Source organism: Equus caballus, chromosome 23 (assembly GCF_041296265.1).
Source record: "Equus caballus isolate H_3958 breed thoroughbred chromosome 23, TB-T2T, whole genome shotgun sequence".
NCBI classification, from domain to species: domain Eukaryota; kingdom Metazoa; phylum Chordata; class Mammalia; order Perissodactyla; family Equidae; genus Equus; species Equus caballus.
Window position 1 is genome coordinate 41,140,683 of NC_091706.1, and position 27,620 is coordinate 41,168,302.

The window sequence follows — 27,620 nt, forward strand, 5'->3', positions numbered from 1 at the left end:
CATCTTACTATCAGCCAAGTTGGATTAAGGACGGTGAACAATCCCTAAACCTTATTTCCTCATACTTTGATGCCACATATCGTTGTCCATGTTTATGTTTTTGAACATTTAGTATCTGGCCGTATTCCTACTAGGATTTTAGACATTGGACAAAATCCATAACATACGCCAAGCTAGCATAATTCGAATGTGAGGTGAAAAACTATTCTGAGAAGTGACAGCAGAGGATGAGGAGGAAGAATTCAGGAAGGAAATGCCAGCTAGCAGGAAGGAATTCTTACGGAGGGAAATGAAGAGTTCTTGGATTTTGTGGGGTGCAAGCTGAGCCAGAAAAGTCCTGGTTAGCTTGACTGTGACCTGTCTAAGCCCACAGTGTTTGGTCTGAGGAGTCCTGGGTGACCTGTGCATGTGTGGCCCATGTGTTATGCCAAAGGAGGGGAAGAGGGAACTCAAACAAAGGGTCTCAGGAATGCCGTAAAAAACCATGTGTAATGACCCATATACCTGTTAAATTGGGTGAAAATTTTAACTCATTAAGTGTTCTGTGAACCAGCTTGAAATGGAAAGAACTTGTCCCTTACACAGTGCACTGTGTTCAGGAGATAAATATAAGAGAGTTGTTTAGGAGAGCCACCATCCTTCTCGATTCCAGGATCAGTGTGAATTTCTCCTGGCACTCCTCCCAGACAGCTCTACGGAGCTGTCTCTCTACCAGTAGAGATATTGGTAGATTATGGGATACTTAGAGCAGAGTGAAGCCTGCAATGGGATAATTTTCTATCCAACCCTAAGTAAGTACTTACTCCATGAAGAGTAGGAAGCAGAGAGACCAACTGTAGCTTAAACCTCTAATGTTGACCTCTTAAGGAGGAATGGAGATAAAAATCACCAGGTTTCTCCCCACATAATGTAGCTCATTGGTTCTTTTCCTGAATAAGCTTTTTAAGAAATTCCATGTAGGGGCCGACCCCGTGGCCAAGTGGTTAAGTTCGCATGCTCTGCTTTGGCAGCCCAAGGTTTTGCTGGATTGGATCCTCGGTGCTGACATAACACCGCTCATCAGGCCATGCTGAGGCGGCATCCCACATAGCACAACCAGAAGGACCTGCAACTGGAATATGCAACTATGTACTGGGGGGCTTTGGGGAGAAGAAGAAGAAGAAGTAAAAAAGATTGGCAACAGATGTTAGTTCAGGTGCCAATCTTTAAAAAAAAAAAAAGAGTCAGAAGAGCAAGAAGCCGCTAGGGAATATTTTTTAAAAATAAAAAATAAAAGAAATTTCATGTGTAAGTCAAATACATCTAAAAGCATTTCCCACAGAAGCCATCCTTCTATATCCTTTTTCTGTGTTCTTTTCCTTACAATTTGTTTCTATGTTTGCTATATTTTTTCAGCCTCATTTCAGTTATATGAATATTGCAAAAGCCTTATAAAAACTGTATCAAAGCATCCCTGGTTAAATTTCAGTTATATGCAAATGAAATTGTCTTTATCAAAATCTGTTGCTAGAGTGGAAATACATTCTACATGTCTGATTTCTCCACCTTTCCTCCTTCCTTTCTTCCCTTTCTTCCTTTCTTTCCTCTCTTCCTTTCTTTCCTAAGTGGTTAATAACTAATTTCAGCTTCTCTAATCTAGTGATTGTATACCCATGGAAACTGTTACTAAACTTTGATTTTCAAATCTTTTTCCATGGCTGAAACTTTTGGTGATTTAATAGCAATAGCATATGTTCGTGTTTGAATCATATGACATTGGAATTTAAAAAGAATTCCTTAGTTAGTAATAGCTGTTATATTAGAAAATGTAAACCGGTTGACAGTTTGGAGAAATTTTCATCCAAAGGAAAGAACACATTATTTTTAGAGCATATCCGCTCTATTTCTAAAACAATTTAAAAATATGTATTGACTCTTAAGGGTCAGGTTTATTGAAGTAAAATGCACTTGTACTGTAAAATTCACCACTTTTAAATTCAGTGAGTTTTGGCAACTGTATTCAGGGCTGCAACCACCACCATTATGAAGATATGGAACATTTCCAGTACCTCAAGAAAGTTATCTCCTGCCCTTTTGCAGTTAATCCCTCCCCCGAGTCACTGGCAACCACTAATCTGATTTCTGTCCTATAGTTTTACCTTTTCTTTCTTTCTTTCTTTCTTCTTCTTCTTCTTTTCTTTTTTTGGTGAGGAAGATTGGCTCTCAGCTAACATCTGTGCCAGTCTTCCTCTAATTTGTATGTGGGGCACTGCCACAGCATGGCTTGATGAGTGATCTGCATCTGGGATCCAACCCCATGAACCCGTGAACCCCAGGCCACCGAAGCAGAGCATGCAAACTTAACCACTACACCACCAGCCTGGCCCCAGTTTTATCTTTTCTAGAGTGTCATTAAAGTGGGATTATACAATATGTTGACTTTGTGTCTCATTACTGTCATTTAGAATAGTGCTTCTCACATATGTTACAGTGAATTCAGGACATCCTTTGGATGCTTACAGCACCTGGTCCTTAAGAAGGCTTATGGGAATCTACACTTCTCATTGCTGTAGAACTCCCAGCAGTACTTTGGCAGTCTTAGCAAAGGTTATTGTGGGATGCTTTTAGGGTTTCAGGACCCTATTGGCATCTCTGGAGTACATACTCCTCATCATTGGTAGTCTTTCATCCCTCTGACATATTGTTTGGATTGGAAGAATGGTTCCGAAGACCATCTTTGCTTGTTTGCCACTGTATAATATCTTAACAAAGAAAAATAAAAAGACAATTGAATCAATATAGTCAAATCTAAGTTGTGCTTGACTGTTAGAACTCTTGTTGGGGAGAGAAGTTAGTTACTTTTGACCAGAACTGCTTGTTTTGGATCATAAGGCCCATGGGAATGAGATGATTTTAAGGCTCCGTAACCATTGACCTTTTACGGCAACTTCCCAGTTGGCTCTCTAGGTCTCCTGGGCCTGTGATCCAGCTTCTCAGCTAGCATACTGCAGAGGTGGTAGAATAGGAAGATTCTTTGAACTGACATGATGACTAGAGTCAATAGGGTGGAAATGAGTAATAGGGGTATTAATAATGGCTACTATTCATTGAATGTTGTTATGTGTCAAATATACCAGTAGGTTTTCTTTTTAATTGAGTTGAAATTCACATAACATAAAATAAACCACTAACCATTTCAAAGTGTATAATTCAGTGGCATTTAGTATATTCACATTGTGCAACCACACCCCAGTCCAGTTTCAAGACCTTTTCATCACCCCAAAAGGAAACCCTGTATCTATTAATCAGTTATTGTCCCTCCTCTTCTGCCCCTCCCCAGACCCTGGAAACTACTAGTTTGCTTTCTGTCTATGTATTTACTGTTTTGGATGTTTCATATACATGGAATCAAAAGGTCAACCAGACCTTTTGTGTCTGGTTTCTTTCACTTAGCGTGTTTTCCGTGTTATAGCATGTATCAATACTTCATTCTTTTTTATGGCTGATGAATGTTTCATTGTATGGGTATACCACATTCTCTTCATCCATTTATCAGTTGATGGATAGCCAGGTGGTTTCCACCTCTTGACTATGGCTAAGTTTTTTGTGAATTATCTCATTGGTTTCACATAAGAATCCAGTGAGGAGAGCCACTATGGAAAACAGTATAGAGATTCCTTAAAAAAACAGAACTACCATATGATCCAGCAATTCCATTTCTGGGTATATATCTGAAGGAAGTGAAATCACTATCTTGAAGAAATATCTGCACCCCTTTGTTCACTGCAGCAGTATTTACAATAGCCAAATCATGGAAACAACCTAAATGTCCACCGATGGATGACTGGATAACGCAAGTGTGTTATATACACACTAGACTGTTACTCAGCCATGGGAAACAACAAAATCCTGCCATTTGCAACAACATAGATTAACCTTGAGGGCCTTATGTTAAGTAAAATGAGTCAGATAGAGAAAAACAAATACTGTATGATCTCACTTAAATGTGGAGTCTAAAAAATCCTGAACTTACAGAGAACACATTGATGGTTGCTAGAGACGGAGGGTGCGAGAAATGGGTGAAGGTGGCCAAAAGGCACAAACTTCCAGTTATGAGATGAGTAAGTCTGGTAAGTCTGGGGGTGTACTGTACAGCGTGGTGACTATAGTTAATACTGTATCATGTATTTGAAAGTTGCTAAGAGAGTAGATCTTGAAAGTTTCTTGTCACACAGAAAAAGCATTTGTAACTATGTGCAGTGATGGATGTGTTAACTAATGTGGTAGTCATTTCTCAGTGTATACATAAATCAAATCATTATGCTGTGTACCTTAAACTTAGGCAATGTTATACCTCAATAAAGCAGAGAGAAAAAGAGAACCCAGTGAGGAAGGCAGTAACAGCATTCTGATTGTACAGGTAGGGGAATTCAGGAGCTGAGAGGTTATGGGACTAGGCAAAGCTACGTGAGTGTCGGAGTCTTGTTTGGAATCCGTGTCTCTGCAAAGCTGAACTGCAAGTTCTTAACAACTGTTATTCTCTTTTGTTATGCTGGCCATGTGGTCAAGGTGAGGCTGGCTTCAAATAATCCCAAGAATTAGGTCTTTGGTCTAAAACTTAGCTCTGCTATTTACTACCAAGGAAAAGCTGTGTTTGTTGGGAGCTATTTTTGTTATTTTTGCTACAAGTGACCCCAAAGTTGTTTTTTTGTTTATTATGAAAGACACCAACATTTCTCTAGCTGGCATAGTTTGGAGTCTTTTAAAATATTATCATTTTCTATCTAGATAGTATTCTGGTTATATTGGCTTGCTTATATTTGAATAAAATACTTTTCTTAGACTGTGGAGTAAGAGTATGAACCATGCTTTCCTGCAGGCATTTTGAGCTAAAATTCATTTTGAGACACAACGTTTTGTGTATAATTTGTGCTGTTTATGAGGTGTTTTCCAGGTTGGTGTAAAATATAATTCTGATAGCCCGTTGTAAATATAAATTCTGAGCCAATGTGAACTTCTTAATATACTGCAAATTACCTTCCTTCAGTGGTTTTCCAATTTAAATTAACTTATGACCAGTCACCACGTTGTTCAGGTCCTGATTACAAATCCATATCAAAAGAAAATTAGACTCCTCTTTCTTCATTGATTTTAATTTAAAACTTAATTCATTGAGTGCTTCACAAAGTTACAGATTTGAAAAGTTTGATAGATCTGCTTAGATTGTATTATTAAAATGTTTCTGTGGGTTGTGTGTTTGGGGCCCACTGTGTTGTGCTTCTCTCTCTGTGGTGTAGGACTCAGGACATCTTATTGTGTACATGTGGCCATTGCATCAGTGTGCTTCTTTCTCTCTGTTTGCTAAAGTCTGCATTCTTTCCTAGGGTTGCTTATTTGGCCTAATGTTTTATTTCCAATGTATTATGAATATTAACTACAAACAGAGGGCTGCACCAGATGACCATATGGGCAAAATTATTCCCTTTATTCCCATTGGAATTGCAGAGAATGAAGGTATTTCTGATGTTTCCATTGGCAGGTTCTTTTTCATATTTCCGTCTATTTTTCTTTTTAAAAATCCAGGTGCAGAGGCTTAAGCAGAAGGTACTACTTTTTGCAGGTGGTTCCTTATATCCTAATAACTTTCCTGGCTGTTTGATTTGTTTCCTTCTGATGATCTGTGGCCTCACGTGTTCCATGGTAGCATCAATAAAGGCTTGTTTACTTTAAAGATATTCCTGTGAAACACTTCTAACTATGAGGTTAAAATGGTTCATGGTTAGTTAATGAGTGTTGGTAATTCTGTCATCAGATCGGTCACATTCTTGAGTTATTTGCGTGTAGTGAGACACGGAGTTAGAGAAGCAACATTCCCAGTGGCTTTTTCTTCATTTTGTCAGTGGAGCAGCTAACCAGTGACTGTGCTTGCTCCTGCTTGACTCGGGCGTGAGTCAGGCGCGTCAGGCATGTTTTCCTGGTGGGTTGTTTTCCTTTTGGGTTCTCTTTCCGTGATTCTCCTGTCATTTCCGTGTTTCTCTTCTTGCTTTCCCGCTCTCTTCAGCGTGGTAGTTTTCCCCTCTGAGGGAGGAAGATGAGGATCCGGGCATCGGGCATATTCATCTTCCTCTAGCTCACGTGACCGAGTCCATGAGAATCCGCCTCAGACAGAACTGCAGGATTGAAGTCAGTGATGGAGAAAACAACTGTGTTTTTGTGCATTATATACTGTTGAACGAAAGGGTTGCCGCTTGTTTAGCTTTCTCCTTTAAAGCCCTCCTCACCATACAGGCTGGTGAGGCAGGTTTCCAAGCATTTGACTGATGCTGGCTGGGAATTTGGTTTAGGAAATTACTAGTAGTTAGGCTGTTTAAAATTGATCATAAAGGAACAAAGAAGGGTGGGAAACTGCTATATGTCTACTGTATGTCAGGCACTGGGACAGTTGCTTCTGGAACGATCACTTCCAGGAGTCTAAAATGAGAGATTCCTCTATTAAAATGCTTATTTGCCTCTCCTAACCTCCCTTAATATTTTGCCCATTTATCAGATATTAATTAGGCAGATTGAATTCAAATTTGTTACAAATTGAAATTTGTGAGACTTAGTAATTTTATATGTTATGAAAACAGCTCTTAGTAGATCTTTTTGTAAAAAAGGTCAACCTTTGGTGATATAAATATGTATCTCTTAATTTTTAAGAATTCTGACTCTAATTTTTGGTAGCAGGGTTTTTGGTCTTTATTTGCATAAAACTGTCATTCTGTAAGAATACTGGAACATAGAAAATGTCCCTGCTTCCTAAAGCAATCTTTAGATATTTAGTTGCTATAGATAAAATCTACATATTCAATGCAATCCCTATCAAAGTTCCAATGACGTTTTCTCACAGAAATAGAACAAAGAATCCTAAAATTTATATGGAACAACAAAAGACTCCGGAATAGCCAAAGGGATCCTGAGAAAAAAAAACAGAACTGGAGGTATCACACTCCCTGATTTTAAAATATGCTACAAAGCTATAGTAATCAAAACAGCATGGTACTGGCAGAAAAACAGACACACAGATCAATGGAACAGAATTGAGAGCCAGAAATAAACCCACACATCTCTGGACAGCTAATTTTTGATAAGGGAGCCAAGAACACAACAATGGAGAAAGGAGAGTCTCTTCAATAAATGGTGTTGGTAAAATTGGACAGCCACATGCAAAAGAATGAAAGTAGACCATTATCTTACACCATACACAAAAATTAACCCAAATTGGATTAAAGACTTGAACGTAAGACCTGAAACCACAAAACTTCTAGAAGAAAACATAGGCAGTACCCTTTTTGACTTTGGTCTTAGCAGCATCTTTTCAAGTACTGTGTCTGACCAGGCAAGGGAAACAATAGAAGAAATAAACAAATAGGACTACGTCAAACTAAAAAGCTTCTGCACAGCAAAGGAAACCATCAACAAAGTGAAATGACAGCCTAACAATTGAGAGAAGATATTTGCAAACCGTATATCTGATAAGGGGTTAATATTGAAAATATATGAAGAACTCATACATCTCAACAACAAAAAAACTAACAATCCAATTAAAATATGTGCAAAAATCTGAACATTTTTCCAAAGAAGATGTGCAGATGGCCAATAGGCACATGAAAAGATGTTCAGTAGTTCTAATTATTAGGGAAATGAAGTCAAAACTATGATGAGGACCGGCCCCGTGGCGCAGCGGTTAAGTTCGCACATTCCCCTTCAGCTGCCTGGGGTTCGCCGATTTGGATCCTGGGTGCAGACATGGCACCGCTTGGCAAGCCATGCTGTGGTAGGCATCCCATGTATAAAGTAGAGGAAGATGGGCACAGATGTTAGCTCAGGGCCAGTCTTCCTCAGCAAAAAGAGGAGGATTGGCAGCAGAGGTTAGCTCAGGGCTAATCTTCCTCAAAAAAAACAAAAAACAAAAAACACTGTGATGAGATATCACCTCATGCCAGTCAGAATGGCTGTAATTAACAAAACAAAAGATAACAATTTCTTATTTTTTTAGGATGTGTTAGGATGTGGAGAAAAGGGAGCCCTCATACACTGCTGGTGGGAGTGCAAACTGATGCAGCCATTACGAAAAACAGTATGGAGATTCCTCAAAAAATTAAGAATAGAACTACCATTTGATCCAGCTATTCCACTGCTGGGTATTTATCCAAAGAACTTGAAAACACGAATATGTATCTGCACCCCCTACATTTATTTCAGCATTGTTCACAATAGCCAAGACTTGGAAGCAACCTAGATGCCTGTCAAGGGAAGAAAGGATGAAGAAGATGTGGTATATGTACACAGTGGAATACTACTCAGCCATTAAAAAAGAGATAAAATCTTGCCATTTGCAACAACATGGTTGGACCTTGAGGGTATTATGCTAAGGGAAATAAGTCAGAGGGAGAAAGTCAAATGAAAGTCAAATATCATGTGATCTCATTCATAAATGGAAGTTAAAACAACAGCAAACAAACACATAGAGAGATTGGATTGGTGGTTACACCAATTAGGTACATGTGTATGGTGATGGATGGTAATTAGTGTTTGGATGGTGAACATGATGTAATCACACAGAAATGGCAATATAATGATGTACACCTGAAATTTATGTAATGTTAGAAGCCAATGTTACCTCAATTAAAAAAAAAAGTTTATTAAAACTCAAAAAAAAAAAAAAAGAAAAAGGAATACTGGAACATAAGCTTAAAAAAAAACTGTCTGAAAATTTATCTTAATTGATACAATACTGCTTATATTTATTGTTTCCATGTAGGTTTCTTCCCAAGCAGTTCGCAAGGCTGTGATGCATTTCTTCGCCACAAGATGACGCTGATATCTCCCTCAGTATTAAAGAAGTATGGTATTCCCTTTGACAAGGTATGTTAGTATTACTATTTAACAAATTCCTTTTTGTGTGTAGCATATGTATCTAAGACAAAGTTAACATAAGCTAACATATCTTTGGCTTGAGGTAGGATTTTTTAGGATGTGGGGAGAAAAATTTAGATTCATGTTTTATAATGTAATAATTATTTATCTAAATACTAATTTGAAATTACTTTTATTTCAGGATACATTTACTAGAGATTTCATGCTCTTATAGTTCACTTATAACAATACTGAAAACATAGCACATTCAACAAAATAAGGTGTAGCACTTTTAAGTTGAAGACTTTTAAATGAGCAGCATAATTTGCATATATGTGATCTATTTTTTTAAAGATTTTATTTTTCCTTTTTCTCCCCAAAACCCCCTGGGACGTAGTTGTATATTCTTAGTTGTGGGTCCTTCTAGTTGTGGCATGTGGGACACCGCCTCAGCATGGCCCGATGAGCGGTGCCATGTCTGCACCCAGGATCCAAACTGCCGAAACCCTGGGCTGCCGCAGCCGAGTGCGCAAACTTAACCACTCGGCCATGGGCCTGGCCCCTATGTGATCTATTTTTTTTAAAAGAATTCAGAGTAATTATTATTAGCAGTTTGGTTGGGTAGAATCAATGATTATGGTACCAGTATGTTATGCATGTGCCAGTATGTTGCTTCTAAACTCATTCAGACATACAGTACAATTGAGATTTCATTATGTATAAAATTGCCTGATGATTTCATAATGAGATATTGCTTCTTTGGAGTATTTCTGAAGATTAAGTTCTGTAAGACTCTGTACATGCTAGATCCCTCTTTCTTTGCATCCATGGGTAGTTGTTGGGTCAGAATTATTATAGAGCTTGAGCATTTTTATGTGAAGAAGCTGAAATGAAAAAAGCTTTTGACCAGATAAATAAAAGCTCTCTCTCAGTTGGAGGAGGATTAAGTCCTTCACTACTTGCAGAAACATTAAAAAATAGCTCCACTCTCCTTCATTTTTTTATTTAACTTTTCCCCCATAATCCTTGCTATTTTCTACCTTAGGAGCTTTTTGCTTCTGACTAAATCTTTGCTTCTTCTTAATCTCAGGCCCTTAAAGGCCCTCTCCTCCCCCTTTTGGCTTTGTTCAAAGTAAAAAGAACTTTTGCAAGGATCAAGAACCATTCTCTAACTTGAGGTGGTCCCTGTTTGCTTACAAACTGTCTTTGTGGTGGTCATACACGGGACATACTTGTCTTGTGTGGCGAGGATGCTCTCACTGCTGGTTTACTCACATACTTTTACCCCTGACTAGAAGTGTGCCTCTGAGATGTGCACCGTGGGGAACACTCACAGGTGTGGAGAGGAGCTGGTTATGGGCTGCCGTGCTGCTGCGGGCGCAGAGGTCAGAAGCTGTGCCCCCAGAGGGACCACTGCTGCTGTGGGGCATTGTCTTACTCTCAGACACCCCTGCGCACCTGGCTTTTCAGTCCTGGACACATCATCAATGAATGTTTCTTCTAGGTGGTTGGCATAAGCTTGATTAGGCACTTTTATTTAAGGGCGAACGTTAGAAGGCAGAGGAGAAGGGGTGGACTAGAGTCCTCGAGACAGAAAACCTCCGTGGGTGTAGGGCTGGTGATGGGTCTCGGTCAGGCTGCTCTTTGGAGAAGGGGTTCTGTGAAGCAGCAGGACTGCAGGCTTGGGTCACTTCCACAGGATGGAGGCCTTTGGAGCCTGGAGCTCCTTTCCAGTCATAGAGGAGAAGGTGCAGGTGCCCTGTACCCCTTTTTTAAAAATCAGTTTATTACATAGAAGCAGTAAATTAGCCCTCTATTTTGGCTGAGACTGACCTGTTTCTAGAAATTATGCAGAGGCATGAAATTTAGAGTCCCATTCACTGGGAACAGGTGCTCTTTTTCAACATGGCAAGAGCAGAGCTTTCTCCATAGAGCAGAGAAGGATTGTAAGTGGGATTCGGTGGAGGCAGTGAGGGTAGTTTCCTTTTACCAGTGACAGCAGTCCTACCTCTTCGGCCCCCTTCAGAGGGCTAGAAACAGTGGCAGGGGGAGGTTTTTTTTTTTTTTATCATTTAGTACATGGAAGTGCCTAGTTTCCAAGCACAATTACAATTAATGAGATTCAGTGAGACCAGGAAAGGAGAGAATGAGGCTGTGTTCTCACGTGGCCCAGAATGATGGAACTGGAGCCATGTTGAACACTGATAAGCCATTCTCTGCATGCCAGGTGGCAGCTGAGTTACTGGTCATTGCAATACAACACCTGCTGGGTGTCCTGGGAGGAGGGGGTGATGAGCTAAATTTCAGAATTGTTGGGAAAAAAATATTCCTCCACACAACACTTTAGCATCTCTAAAGTGGCAATTGAATTGCAGTGTGTGCACCTGTATTTATACAGTGTCTCCTCAGTGTTTACACACATGTATGTACCCACATATTGTTTTCTCAGCATTTTAAGACTGAAATGAACCATGGTGACTGAAAGCACCAGTGAATAATACATTTGATAATCTAGTATAGAGTAGGCAAAAAAAAAAAACCCTGAAAAATGTGGCTTCACTACTTTTCAGTGGTCCATGGTATATTTTGTGTGCTTTCGTGATTGTAAAATACCAAATTCCTTAATCGAAAAGACAGGAGTGGAATAAATACATTTTTCGCCTTTGTTTTTAGGCTCCTCACTGATTTACCCAAGTTATTTTAATTATATATTTGAAAATGCATGCACTCACACATACATACATATATTTGAATAATTCTTTGATAGAAATTTTACTGTTAAATGGAATACAGTGAATGTCTTCTAAGTATTATGAAAGAATAATTTGATGAATACTAGTCTTTAGCAACAAGTATTCATAATAAAGCCTGTTCAGCATGCATTGTCAAAGTTTTTGTAGCTCTAACTTGGAAAATGTCAGTTATGATGTGTCCTGTTAGATAACTCCAGTGATGCAAATTTGTAAAGGATCAAAATGTACACATTGATTGCTAATATGAACAAATTTGTTTGAATAACTTAAAGACGTTTTCAAATAAAATGTATCTTTGCTTATGGATTGAATAGTGAACTACCTTGGAGCGTCACACCCTGTTTAGAAAAGTCTTTTAAAAGTTTCTTGAAAAACAATCAAAGGATTAAGGAAAGGACCTGGAGGACTCTTTCCACTGGTACAGCTCTGAGATCGTGGGATTTTTTTCTTTATTTTTTTATAGGAAATATATTTTAATTGCATTTGCAATTTGGGAAGTCTTATAATTGGAAATTATTATATGTTTTCTACCCTGCAGATCACCCAGGAGGCTGGAGAATTTATGATCACTTTCCCATATGGCTACCATGCTGGTTTTAATCATGGTTTCAACTGTGCAGAATCGACAAATTTTGCTACTGTCAGATGGATTGACTATGGGAAAGTTGCTAAATTGGTAAGTTATATCTCAAAAATAAGGCGTAAATTAAATGTGTATTCTAGTTATTGCAGTGGGAAAGCTAAGGCCACATGCAGCATTTATTTTTTTCCTCATTGACATTGTGTGCTTCTCACCACAGTAATTTATTTTAGATATGTTTGTTTTACATATGCTGCATTACCGTTTGTAGCTACATTTTTCTGTTTTGAGAGTAATATGCAACAATTTACCTTGAGCAGTAATTTTATGCAACTGATGTTTGCTTTCTCTCTTGAGGCCACCAATTATTTTTTTGCGAGATTTTCTGGTGGCTCCCTGTGGCTCCATGTCAGGTAGACTTGGCTCTTTCCATGTTAGAGTTTAGTCCTTGGCTTAGAAAACAACTATTTACAGAGGAAAGTGTCTGGTAAAATTGTAACAACAAGAGGTTGAGGGAGGACTGTAAGAAGAAATGATTAAAACCGCCCTTAGTGCAGAAATGAGTTTCTTGAAAGTAATACTGTAGAGCATATTTTAACAAGAAGTATATCTTCATGTCGAATTTGCTATAAAATTTTGCATCTCCTGCCCAGTATATTTAATTAAGTTCATATACTGTGTATTTTCATTCACAAGCAACAACTTCTATTAAATTTAATTAATTTCCCCCTGCGGCGTCAGAGGACATCTTAAAGTGATGGTGGCTTCTATTAGATTGCTTCCTCTCCTGTGGTTTTAGGGCAAAGGTGCAAGCTGGCAGACGGCAGCTTTCTAAACGAGACTGTGTGTTTTACAGAGTATGTAAAGTGGACATAGATTTAGTGGAAAACGACGCATACAACTTATGTGGCCTTATCTTGGCCACTGCATGGTGCAAGCAAGTATTATTCATTCTACATTGATAAAACTTGCATGTGGAACCACTGGGTGAACTTGGATAGAAATATCTTCAGGGAAGACAACTCTAGGTTTAATTTACGTGTGTATTTAGAAAATTGCATAATACATTAAAATAAAAGTATAGCCCAGTGGCAGCCAGGAAGCCTTTGAATGAATTCATGACATAAAAGAAAGCTCCTGCTATTAGAAGACTCTTTCTGTTCTGAGTAATTTCTATTTATGAGGGGTAATTTAGAAAGGAAGAGAACTGAACTACTTCTTCCCATTATGCATCCTTCATATTACAATGCACCTAATAAAAACTGGAAAACTCTGTGTCTCTACCTTGGCCAGCTACTGCAGTGCTTTTGCAGAAATGTAATTTTTGTATCTGCATTGAAACAGTGTCATAGCCCCAAGGTTATAACAAGGTGTGTTATGTTATGGTTTGCATCTTTAATCATCGACATCATAAGTCAGCTATCAGAGCTGTTCAGAGTCACCAGGAAAACGAATTGGTGCTTGTTTACTACAGGTTTCAGATCTGGTTCATGGTATTGGCCAGAATAGCTTCTCCCCAAAGATAAAATGTCCTCAGTGTGTTTCCACATTTCTGTGTGGAGGTAGAGTGGGAGTGGGGTGTGGCTAAGTAAGAGAGGTCAGTAGTGGTCCTCTCTGAAATCTCAGCTGATGGAGCCCGGAATTGTAGGATTGTGAAGGAGCAGTGCACTGTCATGGAGGAAGCAGGGATCTGAGGCCCAGCTTTTCTTTTAGCTAGCCGTATAGCATTAGCAAAGTCAATTATTCTTTTTGTTTCTTCCTACATAAATGAGACATACCTCTCTACTGCATAGATTTGTAGTGAGAGGGAAAAAACTATGTGGATATCCACTCATGCTGTGTTGATTTATATCATTCAGTATAGTCAAGGGATATGACTGTCTTGGTTCTGGGTATTTTACTAGGTACAAAATGTTCAATGGCTACAATGCATTTTTGGCTAGTTAATTTAAAATTGTCCTAAGTGCATGTTTGAGATGTTTTTAGGTGTTGTCTCCACCTTCCCCTTACTTTTGGAGAAGTGGTGCTGCTCTGAGAATGTATTAGTTTTCTTTTGCTACTATAGCAAATTACCATAAAATTAGTGGTTTAAAACAAACCCTTTTCTTGTCTCATAGTTCTGTAGGTTGTAGTTCTGACGTTGGTCTCAGCCAGCAAAAGTCAAGGTGCGTGCCCGGCTGCCCTCCCTCCTGGAGACTGGTGAAGAATCCATTTCCTTACTCAGCCTGGTTCTTGGCTGAATTTGGTTCCTTGCAGTTGTAGGACTGAGTTCCCATTTCCTTGCTGCCTGTCAGCTGGATCTTTGCTCCCACAGACCTCTCTCAGGTCCTTGCACATGGTCTCCCGCATTTCAGAGCAATAATCTGCAAAATCCTTTTTGTCATGTAAAAGAAGATTCACAGACTGCAGAGGTTAGGATGGGGCTGTCTTTGTTTTTAGGGGTGAGGAGTGGGGGCAGCATTCTGCCTACCTGGAGAGTTCCAATTATAATTGACATGGTGATATATTAAGAATCTCCTTTGAGTCATGTAACTAATTTTGGTTATTCTGTACAAAAACAGGAAACTAAACTCATAATGGATATAATTTTGACTATTTCACTAAAACATCCTTATACTTTCTTAAATTATATTTCTCAGTATTAGTGTTTTCTTGGCTATTCTCAGTTAATAAGTTCTCTTACATTATAGTGTGCTGTGATGGCATTCTTTTGTTAGATTTTGGTGTCTTTTATCATTATTTGACACATTTTTATTGATGTCCAAGTCTATTTCTTTAGGCAATGGTTATCAATTTAATGTAGGGAGTGTGTGTGTGTGTGTGTGTGTATTGTGTGTGACACACATGTAGTTTTTAATCTTAGGAAAATTTGTGATTTGGGCAATTTGTTTTTGTGTTTTGCTGGGGACAGATGTATAGTGGATTAATTATGAATTGCACTTAAAAGACTTTTAGCTTTGAGGATGACCGAATTTGTTAGTTTGTCTTAATTCTTTGCCTTCTTCAGTTAATTCTAAATGATAACTATTAAAAAAAGTTATGTTTTACGAGTGCTGGTGAGTTATGGATTTGGGGGCAATATTTAAGAAATAATGGCATACCTTTTCATGGTGGAGGCACTGGGGAATGCCATCTCCTTTACCTGTCACGTGTTGATTTGAGTATATAAAAGCACCTGACACAGTATCTGTGTGTGGTGTGGCATTAATTAACTAATGTGGTGCAGAGTGTGGGATCTCTACTGATTGAGTATATTTCATATATTACAAACCAATATTTCTAATTTCATGACTTAGAACTGTTACAAAAGGCTATTTTTTAATTAAAAAAAAACCAACCCAGTAGATTTTGGAAAGATAACCCCGGGTCACTGATACACTGGCTGTCTTTGTTCTGCAGCCAGCAGGCTTTGATTAATAGGGACCTTTCCAGCCCATTCAAGTGGCTAATACAGATGGGAATGAAGCTCTGGTTATTCAGATAATGTTTGTCTGCTGTAAGCCAGGCACCAGGTATCTTTCTGTGAATTCATCTCTTGGAGGATAACCTCCTTGATGAGAGCCCGGAAGCGGATCAAGGGCTGCTTCCTTTGTCATTGGCTGCTTGACTTCTGGTGACGTCTCTGGAGTAGGACAAGAGGGGGCTCTCTGTGGGTTTCCTTTGAACGTATTCCTGACCTATTGGTATGTGGTGTTTGTTCAGGAAAGCTTCCCTTTGTTTAAGGTATAGCTAACATTGACTGGAACTCCCATTCCATTATTTGTGCTAAGGCCAAATACTCATCTTCCCAATTTCAGCAAATTCCTGAATGTTTGATATTCTCAACTGAATAAAAATAATAATGACAATAACGACAACGATAATTATTATATGACTATTCCCTGCCTGTCAGTATATTCCCTGTTTTTTTAGCACTTAATCCAGATGGCCTTTTTTAATAGTATCTACCCAAATTGCTTCATCTCTCACATAAGGCTTTTTTTGTGCATAGATTGTGGAGATCTTCAGAAAACAGGCGTAGTGGGACTGAGGGGACGTTGACCTCATGGCCTTGATAGCAACTTAATTTAATTGTCCCTTTTTTTGAAAGTCTTCTGCTAATGCCCCAGGCCCTTTCTACTCCTCTCATTTCTCTCTTTCCTTCTCTTCTCCTCGTGAAGATCATTCAGCTCTCTTTTGCCTTGTCTGCAAAATATAGCCAAATCCTCCATGATACTCCAGACCAGAAGGGCCTTGCCTTAAGAGGACCCACCTACCTAAGAAGGTGGTGATGTAATTTTTCCCCATTTCATTAGCCAGAGGTAAGCTTTTCACTGAAAAAAAATGGAGAGGAATGTTCCAGGTACCATGGACCTTTTTGCCTCAGACTCAGGCAGAGTTCAGCTTTGGTAAGTTCTCAGTGAGTTCTCTGAAACAGGATTTATGCTACATGTGTGTACAAAGAAGAAAGACGTGTTTTCTTTATCTTCAAGGGGCTTTCATAAAAAGCAGAGGGCTTTTAATAAACCTCCACTTGCAAAGCTATTGTATGAGCGGAACATACCATCCAGTTTTTTATTTTAGGCATCTTTATAGCTTTAAACATCGGAGTAATCTAAAATGAAAAATGCTGGATTTTTTTTCTGGTAGAGATTTAAAAATATGTAACAGCTTAGAAATTGAAATAAGATATTGGTGCATGTTCGAGATGAATGTTTTCCATTTCTGGAGCATTCTTTCTGTCTGTGGTGAAATGGAGTCCACGATTGCTGCTGGGCGGCAGCTGTGGTGGCGCTCGCCGGTCTGCTTCCTGGCGAGGCTGGATCAAAGAGCGGGCCTGCAGGTTGTATTTCATCGTTCCGTGTGGTGGGATGAAGTGCAGTTGTTCTGATGCTCGGTTTGATGGATTTGTTTGCCGCTGCATTCATTAGCTTCACATCAGAAAACTGACAGGCTGTTAAATGAAACTTTGGCTTGGATTTTCAGCTTGACTGTTTGGAGACATTTGTGAAGATATTTGGTTTTTGTGTTGCAGCAGCCTCAAGCACTGTGATTGTCTCGAAGGGAAGAAAAGTTATTTACTGTACTGATTTTCTTGAGTAAGAAAGAATCATTGTCTTGAGGGCAGTCCTGTCTAGTCTGCGCCATCAGACGTAGTGTGTTTATGACATTGTGTGCCGTGTGAGAGACTTACCTATGGCACGATAAATAATGTTATCTTCCTGGAAGGAAAGGTAATAGTTGGTGACTCCAAAATGGTATCTCTTATTTGGCATTAATGTTGTTTTAAATGATAATCTATTAACATGATATGCCAAAAAGTTGAAGAAAGGCGCTGCAGAGCTGGGAGTGTTGTCTTGTGAACTCCAGGAGCGTTACTTCACTATCTAATTTTAAAGCATTCTGACATTTGAATCCTCAAACGTTTGAACATGTTTAGAGAGAGATGATAGAATTTTGAAATTGATTTCCCTTTAATCTGGAAGGGATTTCAATTATTAAATTGTCTCGCATACAAGAACCACAATATGGGTTCATTCTGTTTTATATTTCAATCCTTCTCTAAAATTAAATTTGGTTTTTCTTATGTCAGGTAGCATTCTTCCAAAAAATCTTTAATCTTGGGCCGTCTTGATTAAAACAATCAGGAATCATTGTAACAGCGAGTCTCTAGGTTATGTTTTAATATGCTTTAGATCACAAAATACCAGTCTAGTGACGTTTCTCTGTTCTTAAGACTTGTGAAGGAAAGAAAGTGTAGACTGTTTTGCACATTGCTCATTGAACATTTCTTGGCCTTCTAATTTTGTGTCTGAGATGACGTATATAATAGGAGCTTTGTGAGCATAGGGATTTTATATTCTGCTTTTTTTTTTCCCCACGTCTCCTTTGTTTCTGTTTCCTGGGCCCTGGTGGTACAACACAGTAGTGCTCATGAGGGCTCTGCTGTGCCATTTTTACAGAGCTTAAAGGGAAGAAGAGAAAAATACCATGTTGAGAAAAAGAAGCATACGAAGTCATGTCTTCTGGAGCTGGTACTCTGATTAGAGAGTTGGTACTTATGTATCTGGAAGAGGTATTAAGAAAGAAAATATTCACATTATGTCCCATTTTATTCTGATAAAGTATTGAGTTGGGGGATTCAGAAAATCTGAGACTTCAGTAATGTACTAGAAAGCTAGTTGATTAGTATATACTGTGTCTGCAGGAGAGAGGTCTGGGGCTCGAGTCCTCAGAGCCAGGGCACCTGATTTCGTTTACTGTGAACTTAAATTTGCTGTGTTATGAGATTTGAATGGAACTAGATATATGGTTTATGACACTGATGTTTAGTTGCTAACCTGAAATCAAGGTAATACCTGTTTTTGAGGTTTTAGTTTAAGTCAGTACCTTAAGAAAGAGTAAATTGGTTTGTTTTTTTTTTTTTTTGCAGAAGTTTATCCCTGAGCTAATATCTGCTGCCAGTCTTCCTCTTTTTGCTGAGGAAGATTGGCTCTGAGCAAACATCTGCCAACATCCGTGCCCATCTTCCTCTCTTTTATATGTGCGACGCCTGCCACAGCATGGCTTGATAAGTGGTGCATAGGTCCACACCCGGGATCTGAACTGGTGAACCCCAGGCCACCAAAGCGGAGTGTGTGAACTTAACCGCTATGCCACTGGGCTGGCCCCAGTATATTGGCTTCTTGAATAACTTATATACTCTTTTGAGAAAAATTAATTTGTCTTTAAGCCATTCTACTTTCCTGTAGTTTGACAGTCATAGTAGCTAAATTGATTGTTCTTGATATGCCAGGGTTTGCCCAGGGCGCTTTAGACATGTCACTTCATGCCATCTCTGTGATGGTGCCAATTCCCAGACGATCAGATGTCTTCTGTCTTCTGCTAGCCCTTTTCTCAAACGAGGGGAGTTGGGATCATACATAACATGAGGATGGTGAGGCTGGGCTCGGAGGCAGATGGTTGGGCCCCAATGCCCCATATCCTCTGGACTCATTTCCCTGGATGTGGTGGATTAAATAGGTGCCAGCCAAGTACATGATTGGTGGGATCACTTTCAAGATTCTTGAGGATTCAGAATGGTCCTGTCCCTTTGTAAGTTGTAGTCAACATCCCTGCTGGTTGGCCCTAGACTCCATCTGACATTTGCTTTTATTTGAATTCTTAAAGCCAGTGGATACTTTGTTTTATATTCTTCTGCTCTGTCAATAAACCCACATATGAGTTCTTTTTTAGCACATAGAGCAACCATCATTACCTCTCAGGCTTGGAACTTGCTCTTTGATTAAGTGGAAAAAAGAAACCCAAAGGGTTCTCCAGTCCCTCCCTCATTTTGAGGAGGAAGGGGGATTCTGAGGCATCAACCTGGACAAAAAGATGTGTGTGTAGAGAATCAGAACAAAGTTGAGGATGTGCCTCACTTGAAAAATGTTTTATGATTTTGGGACCAAATTTTATTGCAGCGCTTTTGAAGCTTTGGGGATTTTTCTTTTTTTTCTTTTTCTTTTTTTTTTTTTTTTTACCGTTTCTTTTGCCTTTTTCTTGTTTTTTCAGTGTTTATAATAGTAAAACACATAGTAAAAAATTCCATCCTCTGTCCTAGATATGTGCTTGGAGAAGAGGGGAGAAGTTGGGAGTGTGTGTTCTGACCAGGGGCGATCCAGAATTCTAGGAGAGCAGTGGGAGGAACGCCTGGTGATATTTGAGGGAAGCAGGCTGGCCAGCCCCATGAGGGAAGAAAGGGATGATGGGAGAATCATCTGGGCTCTGGGCACCCTCAGAGTTTATAGCATTCAGATGTCCTGGTTCCCCACGGCTTCTCCTGCACAGGGCTTACTGCATTCCCTCCCCTTGCAGCTGCTACTGAGAAGACAAACAGTGGTTTATCTAGTAGGGGTTATCTCACTTGAGCAATCCAGAGCCAGGCGATCCCACAGTTGGTGCAGCTGCTCAACAGTGTCATGAGGTCTCATGCTCTCCCCTCTTTATGTCTTACTGTCCTCTGTGGGAGGGTGTCCACTACAGGCTTGCCACTATCACTGTGCTTACACCAGACGTGTTCCCTCCAAGGACAAGAAGGAAGGGGACAGTGCGGGAATGTGGCTCACTCACCTCCCTCTGTCTGGGAGGAAAATCCTTGAAGCCCACCAGAAAGCTTCCTTTTATATCCCACAGCTCACTGTCACCATAACGAAAGCTGGGAAAGTAAATGGCCAGTCACTGGCATTTTTAGGCTGTTCTGGAAAGCACCTAGTATGTGCTGGGCCCTGTCCTGTGGTTGAGAGAGTAAACACCACAGATGTGGGCTCTGTCTGGTAGAGCTGAGTCCACAGCAGTTGTTCTCAACCCTGCTGAGCCTTAAAAGTGTGGACCCCTGGCCCCACCCAGACCAGTAGGATAAGAATCTCTGATAGGGACACAGCATTTGCCTTTAAAAAAATCCCGCTAGGTGAGTCTGGTGGATGCTTTGGGTTGAGAATCGGGTGTTTGGTGAATTAAATAGGCCTTAGTTGTTTGAGTTGAGGTCCTTCAACATTGTATTTTTTTTTCTACTAAAGGGTATTTTGAGTTCCAAACCATCAACTTATCTGCTTATAAATTGGAAATATTGTGTAATAATTTCCAAGTATATCATTAATAGCCTCTTTTCTGTGAGAATTAATAGGTATTTTAGGAACATATAGAATCAGAAGTTTCATGGATATCCTATAAATGTGCCCTTTAGTATTTCTAGAGGGAAGAAGGGAGTATGTGGGAAAAGATGTAATAATAAATATAATAGAGTAGAAAGAATGTTAAAGATGAGTGTACTGTATGTAGCTATTTCTAAAGTAATTATGAGCTTTTGTCCAGTACAGTGAATTTTGTGACTGTTTTTTGGAATCATTTTATTTTTCAGTTTTTTCTTTTTTATCGCTTCCTAGTTTTTCTCCATTTTTTCTAAAATGTAAAAACAGAATAAAATAAACTCTTGATCTCTTATGTAATAATGTAACTATATAGTAATGTATGTGGGTTATCACACCTGAACCTAAATTATGAAGGAAGGAATTACCATCTATATTTAAAATATCTGGAGACAACTTTCTCCCGCCGCCTCCTCCCATCATCCCTGTATCTCCTTTAAGCTTAATTTTCTTCTTATTACTGTCTGACATACCATGCGTAATATTCTAATTTATTTTGTTTGTCTCCCTCCCACTAGAATGGAAGATCTATAAGAGTAGGGATTTAGGGGCCGGCCCTGTGGCGGAGTGGTTAAGTTTGTGCGCGCTGCTTCGGGGCCCAGGGTTTTGCTGGTTCGGATCCTGGGTGTGGACATGGCATCACTCATCAGGCCACGCTGAGGCAGCATCCCACATGCCACTACTAGAGGGACTCACAACTAAAATATACAACTATATATGGAGTGGGGGGGCTTTGGGGAGAAGAAGAAGAAAATAAAAAAAAGAAGATGGGCTACAGTTGTTAGCTCAGGTGCCGATCTTTAAAAAAACAAACAAACAGTAGGGATTTAAAAAAAATACCGTTGGTTCACTTCTGTTACCCAGCACATAATAGATGCTCAAGAAACAGTTTGTTGAATGATTAAATGACTTGCTCAAGGCCATTTAGTCAAAAGCATCAGAACCATAGGAATCTTGCCTATCTTTTCATTGTTTTCCCCCCTTTTAGACAATGTTTTCTTTTTTTACATTTCAGCTAACATTCACTGACAGCTCTGTCAAACACAACAAAATAATTATAAATATAATTTAATGTATAAATGTATAAATTTACCACGTTTAAAAATTTCTTCTGAGAACCTAAGGCTTTCCAGTCCATACCCGAAATCCATTTTCACAGCTTAACCTATCACATCACTAGATGATGAAGCCGAAGATTTCATAGCAGAAAAATAAATGATCAATCTGGGAGGTTTTCGGACAATGTGAGAAAAAGAAAACCTGGATCGTTGAATGAAGTCAGTTTCCTTCTGTGACCAGTAAGCAGATTTTATTTGGGAAAGTTGCTCTGCCTTGCTAAGACTGTAATGTTAAAGTAGGGGTCCTGTTCCTAACTTGATTCAAAAGCTGTGGATAGAAATGTCCACATATGAGTTAGGAGGCAGCATGGCGAAAGGTAGAGAGAGCACAGGTTGTAGGTGGTGGGCTGGATTTGAATACAGGTACTGCTGCTTCCTGGATTGGTCCTCTTGCTAGAAGTTCGATTCACTTGATAACTTTATGATCTGGTTGCTTAATTGTTTGCTCTTAAGAGTTACCTCTCTCAAACGATGTATGTTAGACCTTTGATACAATGTGGTAACTTAAAGAGAAAGCTGATTAAAGGAGGACTTGGGAAAATTCCTCAAGTGGGGTCTGAATCTTTGGCCCAGCCACATGGTGAGTTTTCTTTCTCAGTGGTAGAGCTAAGCGTGAAAGAGGACTTTTTTTTTTTTTTGGTGAGGAAGATTGGCCCTGAGCTAACAGCTGTTGCCAGTCTCCCTCTTTTTGCTTGAGGAAGATTGTCCCTGAGCTAACATCTGTGGCAGTCTTCCTCTGTTTTGTACGTGGGATGCTGCCACAGCATGGCTTGATGAGTGGCATGTAGGTCTGCGCCCGGGATCTGCACCTGTGAGCCCTGGGCTGCCCAAGCAGAGCACGTGAACTTAACCACTACACCACCGGGTGGGCCCTGAATGAGGACTTCTTAAATAAGGCATGCCATCCAAGGTTATTGTTCCCTTTCCTTCAGGATACCCCTTGTCTGCTGATGCAATGAGAGCAACATGTGCAGGTGTCCGATTTGAAGCGTTGGTGTAGGAATCTTGGTTACTTGATCATTTGATATGACCTCTTTGAATCAAAAGAATCTTTTAATGGGATTTTGCTGAGGTCAGTGGCTATAATTAGACTTGAGTCTGTGGATCTACAATCTGTCCTCTCTCTGCTCTGAGCAAGGTGGTACAGAGCAGGCGCACACCTCTTTTCAGAACTGCTTGTCAGAACTGTGCCCTGGAATTCCCTGCAGGGGCTGTCGCTGTGAGAGCACTCTCTGTGCAGGCTCTGGGGCCCATTCTCAGGAAGAAGGCTGAAAATGGGGAAGGTAATAGCTGAATGAGGTTTTGATATTTAAATATCAGAAGGAATAAAGAATGGGCGAAGAAACCCGTGATTAATCTCTATTACTGTTTTAACAGTTCTGCACCCTTGCAATTAGAAGAATCAGTGTTAGCCCATTCAGAGAGGAGAGGTGTCCCCAGTTAGGCAGATTCTAAAAGTATGGTACTGTACAGGAGCCCAGTGTGTAGTTCTCACCCTCTTTTAGCCAGGCCTGTTATTTTAAATTTACTGTACTTTTATCCCTTACCAACTATGGCCAGTAATATTTTTTGCCTCTTTCTAAAATGAGGAAGGTAAAACAAGAGTGTCTTCTGGAGAGCCTGGATACATGAGAGTTTAGAACGTTAATTGATTCTTTGTGGCACTTTCTACAAAATTTAGTGCTTACAGCTAATTCTGCCAGGCATTATTTTGTCTTTCATTTGTAATGGTCAGTTTGTATTTTTCCAAGTGCTGTCTTTAAGTGGGGACAGTATCAATACTTGTATATGTCCTTGCTTATGCAGTTTTTATGATGGTTTTATGCGTCTCTTACTGCTGTTGTTTGATATTTTGATTTTTATCATACTTGAGTATGACCAATGAATACACAGTTAAGTAAGGGAAGTTTCAGCTTAGAGTTATAATGTCATTAAAAAGTGTGAAGAAATGAAATCTTAATATTGGAAATCATTTATTTTATAATCAAAGGTGTTATTTTGGGCGGCAGAGGTGAGGGTTGTATAAATATATTTAGCTATTGCTATTATTTTTAATCTTTTAGGAAAGGACTAGGAAAACATATTAAGGAAGAAAATTTAGTATGTCTTATGTTCCATGTGTAACATCAAAGTTAGTTTTATAAAATTAATTGTATCTTGCATCTCTCTTCAATATACGTCATTAGAAATACAGCTCAAGTAGTTACTGAGGTTCCGTAATCTGCATAGGGTTGCTGTCAGAATCACTCAAGGGAGGCAGCCCAGGCTGGTGGAGGCGGGAGGCGCTCTGGAGAGTGATATGCGAGCGATATGCGTTGTCTGCAGCCTCTCTCAGGCTGTGTGTAGCTCTGCTGAGCTTCATTTTCCTCACGTATAAGGAAAGCATGTTGTATAGTGGTGAAAGGGTACAAGTTCAAGGGTTCACCAGACTCTAATTGGAATTCTGCCTTTTCCTTTTACTAACTGTGCCATTGGAGCAAGTACTTTACTAACCTGTGTAAATCTCCCTTTTTCCATGTGTAAAATGGAGATTATAGCTTCTTTATAGTTGTTCTGACAAATAAATGAAATTAAATATGTACGGAGCCTTGCAGAGTTGTGTTGAGGACTGGGTAGATATGTGGTGGATTAGATTATGTTTCTCCTGCCTCTTTCCTCCAGAATTCCAGTTTGGGATATTGACCTTGGCTCACTGATGGGCCTGGCTGGTCTAAGGGAAATCCTGTTTCCTTGTCCAGTGACGATGGATCAGTTAAGGAGGCCAATCCTGGCCAAATAGAAAGGAAGGTAGCATTGGTGGGGATATAGAGGAAAATACCAACTTGCCCGAGGAGAGTACTGGGAGGCTTCTCTCTCTAGACGAGGACAAGGAAGCACTGAGGTCTGTAACCTGTAATCATAAGGGGAGCAGACCCAGCTTAAAGCCCACGCTTTAGATAGGAGAGCTGAAGTAGTGCTGTTAAAAGTCAGGGGCCACCCGGTTAAGTTTGCATGCTCTACTTCGGCAGCCCAGTGGTCGCTGGTTCGGATCCTGGGCATGGACCTACACACCACTCATCAAGCCATGCTGTGGCAGTGTGCCACATACAAAATAGAGGAAGAGTGGCACGTATGTTATCTTAGCGACAGTCTTCCTCAAGCAAAAAGAGGAAGATTGGCAATAGATGTTAGCTCAGGGCCAATCTCTCTCAGCAAAAATAAATAAATAAATAGATAGATAAATAAATAAATAAAAAAAAATAAAAATCAAAGCCTGGAGAAAGCAGAGCAGTGTTTCATTTTTCATAACTTTGTCAGAAATACAAATGTTCATTGCTCTGTCTCTGGAGTACTTTCTTCCTTAGTAAAAGTGTTTTGATGGCTCATTTGAGTCTAAGTAAACAAAAGCCAACCCGATCCACAGACCTGTGTTAGAATTCTGGCTCTGTGTAGGCTACCAGTGTACCTGCCTCTGTGAGTCGTGGTTTTCCTGCCTGTAAAGAGGGCATTAACTCAGCCTCCCCAGGCTGTGGGGAGGATAGGACGACAGCCGGGGCAGTCACCTGCCACCATGCCTCTCTGCCGAAGACGTTTTTTTTTTTTTTTTTAAAGATTTTATTTTTTTCCTTTTTCTCCCCAAAGCCCCCTGGTACATAGTTGTATATTTCGTTGTGGGTCCTTCTAGTTGTGGCATGTGGGATGCTGCCTCAGCGTGGTCTGATGAGCAGTGCCATGTCCGCGCCCAGGATTCGAACCGACGAAACACTGGGCCGCCTGCAGCGGAGCGCGCGAACTTAACCACTCGGCCACGGGGCCAGCCCCCGCTGAAGACATTTTTTTAAAAGCGACTCCTTGTGGGTCGTTTCTAAGTCAGGGAACTCCCTGATACTAATTTGGGTAAGACAGACGGATGCAGTCCAGGCCCAAGGTGCTGAGCAGCAGTGCTGTGGGGGTCGTGTTTGCAGGGAAGTGCTAACAGCAGGCTGGGCAGAGGGATGGCTCTGTATGTTTCTGCTGATTTCTCACGTCCATTCTCTTTTACTTTCTGCCAAAATGAGGGCAGTATGAAAAGAAGTGACATCAGCTAACAGCCTTTGGGGTTCTGTGGGCCAGATTGCTGAGAGGAGGAATTTGAAGGAGCTGTTGCTTACATGTCTTCAAAAACACACCGTAGCTCTTGGGCCCTATGTTGAATTTGAAAGACAGTGTTGTAAATTCTTGGAAAGAAAACCATCATGGATGGTAGACATTCCTGCTACATTTGACTCTAGTTCACACATGGCTTTTATTTTATTTTATTTATTTTTTTTGAGGAAGATCAGCCCTGAGCTAACTACTGCCAGTCCTCCTCTTTTTTTGCTGAGGAAGCCTGGCCCTGAGCTAACATCCATGCCCATCTTCCTCTACTTTATATGTGGGATGCCTGCCACAGCCTGGTGTGCCAAGTGGTGCCATGTCCACACCTGGGATCTGAACTGGCGAACCCTGGGCCGCCAAAGTGGAACGTGTGAACTTAACTGCTGCGCCACTGGGCCGGTCCCCACACATGGCTTTTACATACTCTAGGTTTTTATTTGAATTAAGATAAAAAAGTATGTAGCTTCCAGCAACTTTCTAAATTTTCATAAAAGGTATTTTTATAACGCCTAGTAATAACTTTCAGTGATGCCTGCTGGAGTATTTCTGCTTCTCTGGAATATGTGTTCTTGGTCATCATTTAATTTTAAGTATTCATTTTTAAAAAATTGGACTGTTCTGGTGATTATTGAAATATCATGAAAGCCTGTTTCTTTTCAGGTAAATAAGTGAAAAATTGTTGAACTTTCAATAATATTCAAATTAATAGTGAAGAGTTTCTTTTTCTTATCATGTCAGTAAAGGTAAAAAGAAAATTCACATTGCTCACGAGAATGTAGTTGGCAGAGTGGGCATCTGCACTTTTGTTGGTGGCAGTGTAGTTGGTATGAGCATCCTGAAAAGCACTTAGGTAGTATGTATCAATACCCTTCAACATCTCCATGCCCTTTAACCCATTTCTTACACTCCTTTACAAAGGTGATTGTCGGAGTGCTAGTTTTATCAGCAAAAATTGCATTCTAGCTAAAATGTCCAATGATATGGAAATTATTGAGTAAATTATGCTGCATCCATGTATTAGAATCCTTTTAATTTTATAGAAAAGTATTTGAAAGGAAATCACTATGGCTCTTAATATTACTACCCAAATACCCATTATTAAAATGTATAAAAATAAAAGTAAAAATTAGTATATGCCCATGGTTAAAAAAAAAATTAGAGTACAAAAAATTTAACGGCACCCTTTCCAATCCCTTCCTTAAAGGTAAAACCTAGTAACAATTCCTTGTATATCCCTTCAAAAATATTAGCATGTGTCTGTATTTTTTAAAAAATTGACACAAATTGATCAGTATTGTAAACATTGTTTCCCAATGTCTTTCCTTTTAATATCTCTTATGTATCTTTCATTTATGGCAAATAAAACATTTTCAGAGTACAGATATTTATTAGAAAAATCTAGCTTATCCCAACAAAGTATGACAGCTGGTTTGCTGTGGACTTTTTTCTGAGGGGCATCGTACAACCACAGTAGTTCATGAGAGTTCATTGCACAAATCTTGTTAACAAA

At 39.7% G+C, this 27,620-nt stretch overlaps 1 protein-coding gene across 3 annotated transcripts in view; it reads left to right on the plus strand.

The window, feature by feature from the left end:
* The window catches only part of KDM4C (lysine demethylase 4C), a 390,883-nt gene that overhangs the window by 113,349 nt on the left and 249,914 nt on the right, over positions 1-27,620 (plus strand). For all 3 annotated transcript variants that reach the window (XM_005605001.4, XM_070248477.1, XM_070248476.1), the window contains 2 exons: positions 8,783-8,886; positions 12,169-12,306. In XM_005605001.4, coding sequence (XP_005605058.2) covers positions 8,783-8,886; positions 12,169-12,306 — 242 coding nt within the window. The remainder of the gene's footprint in view (positions 1-8,782; positions 8,887-12,168; positions 12,307-27,620) is intronic.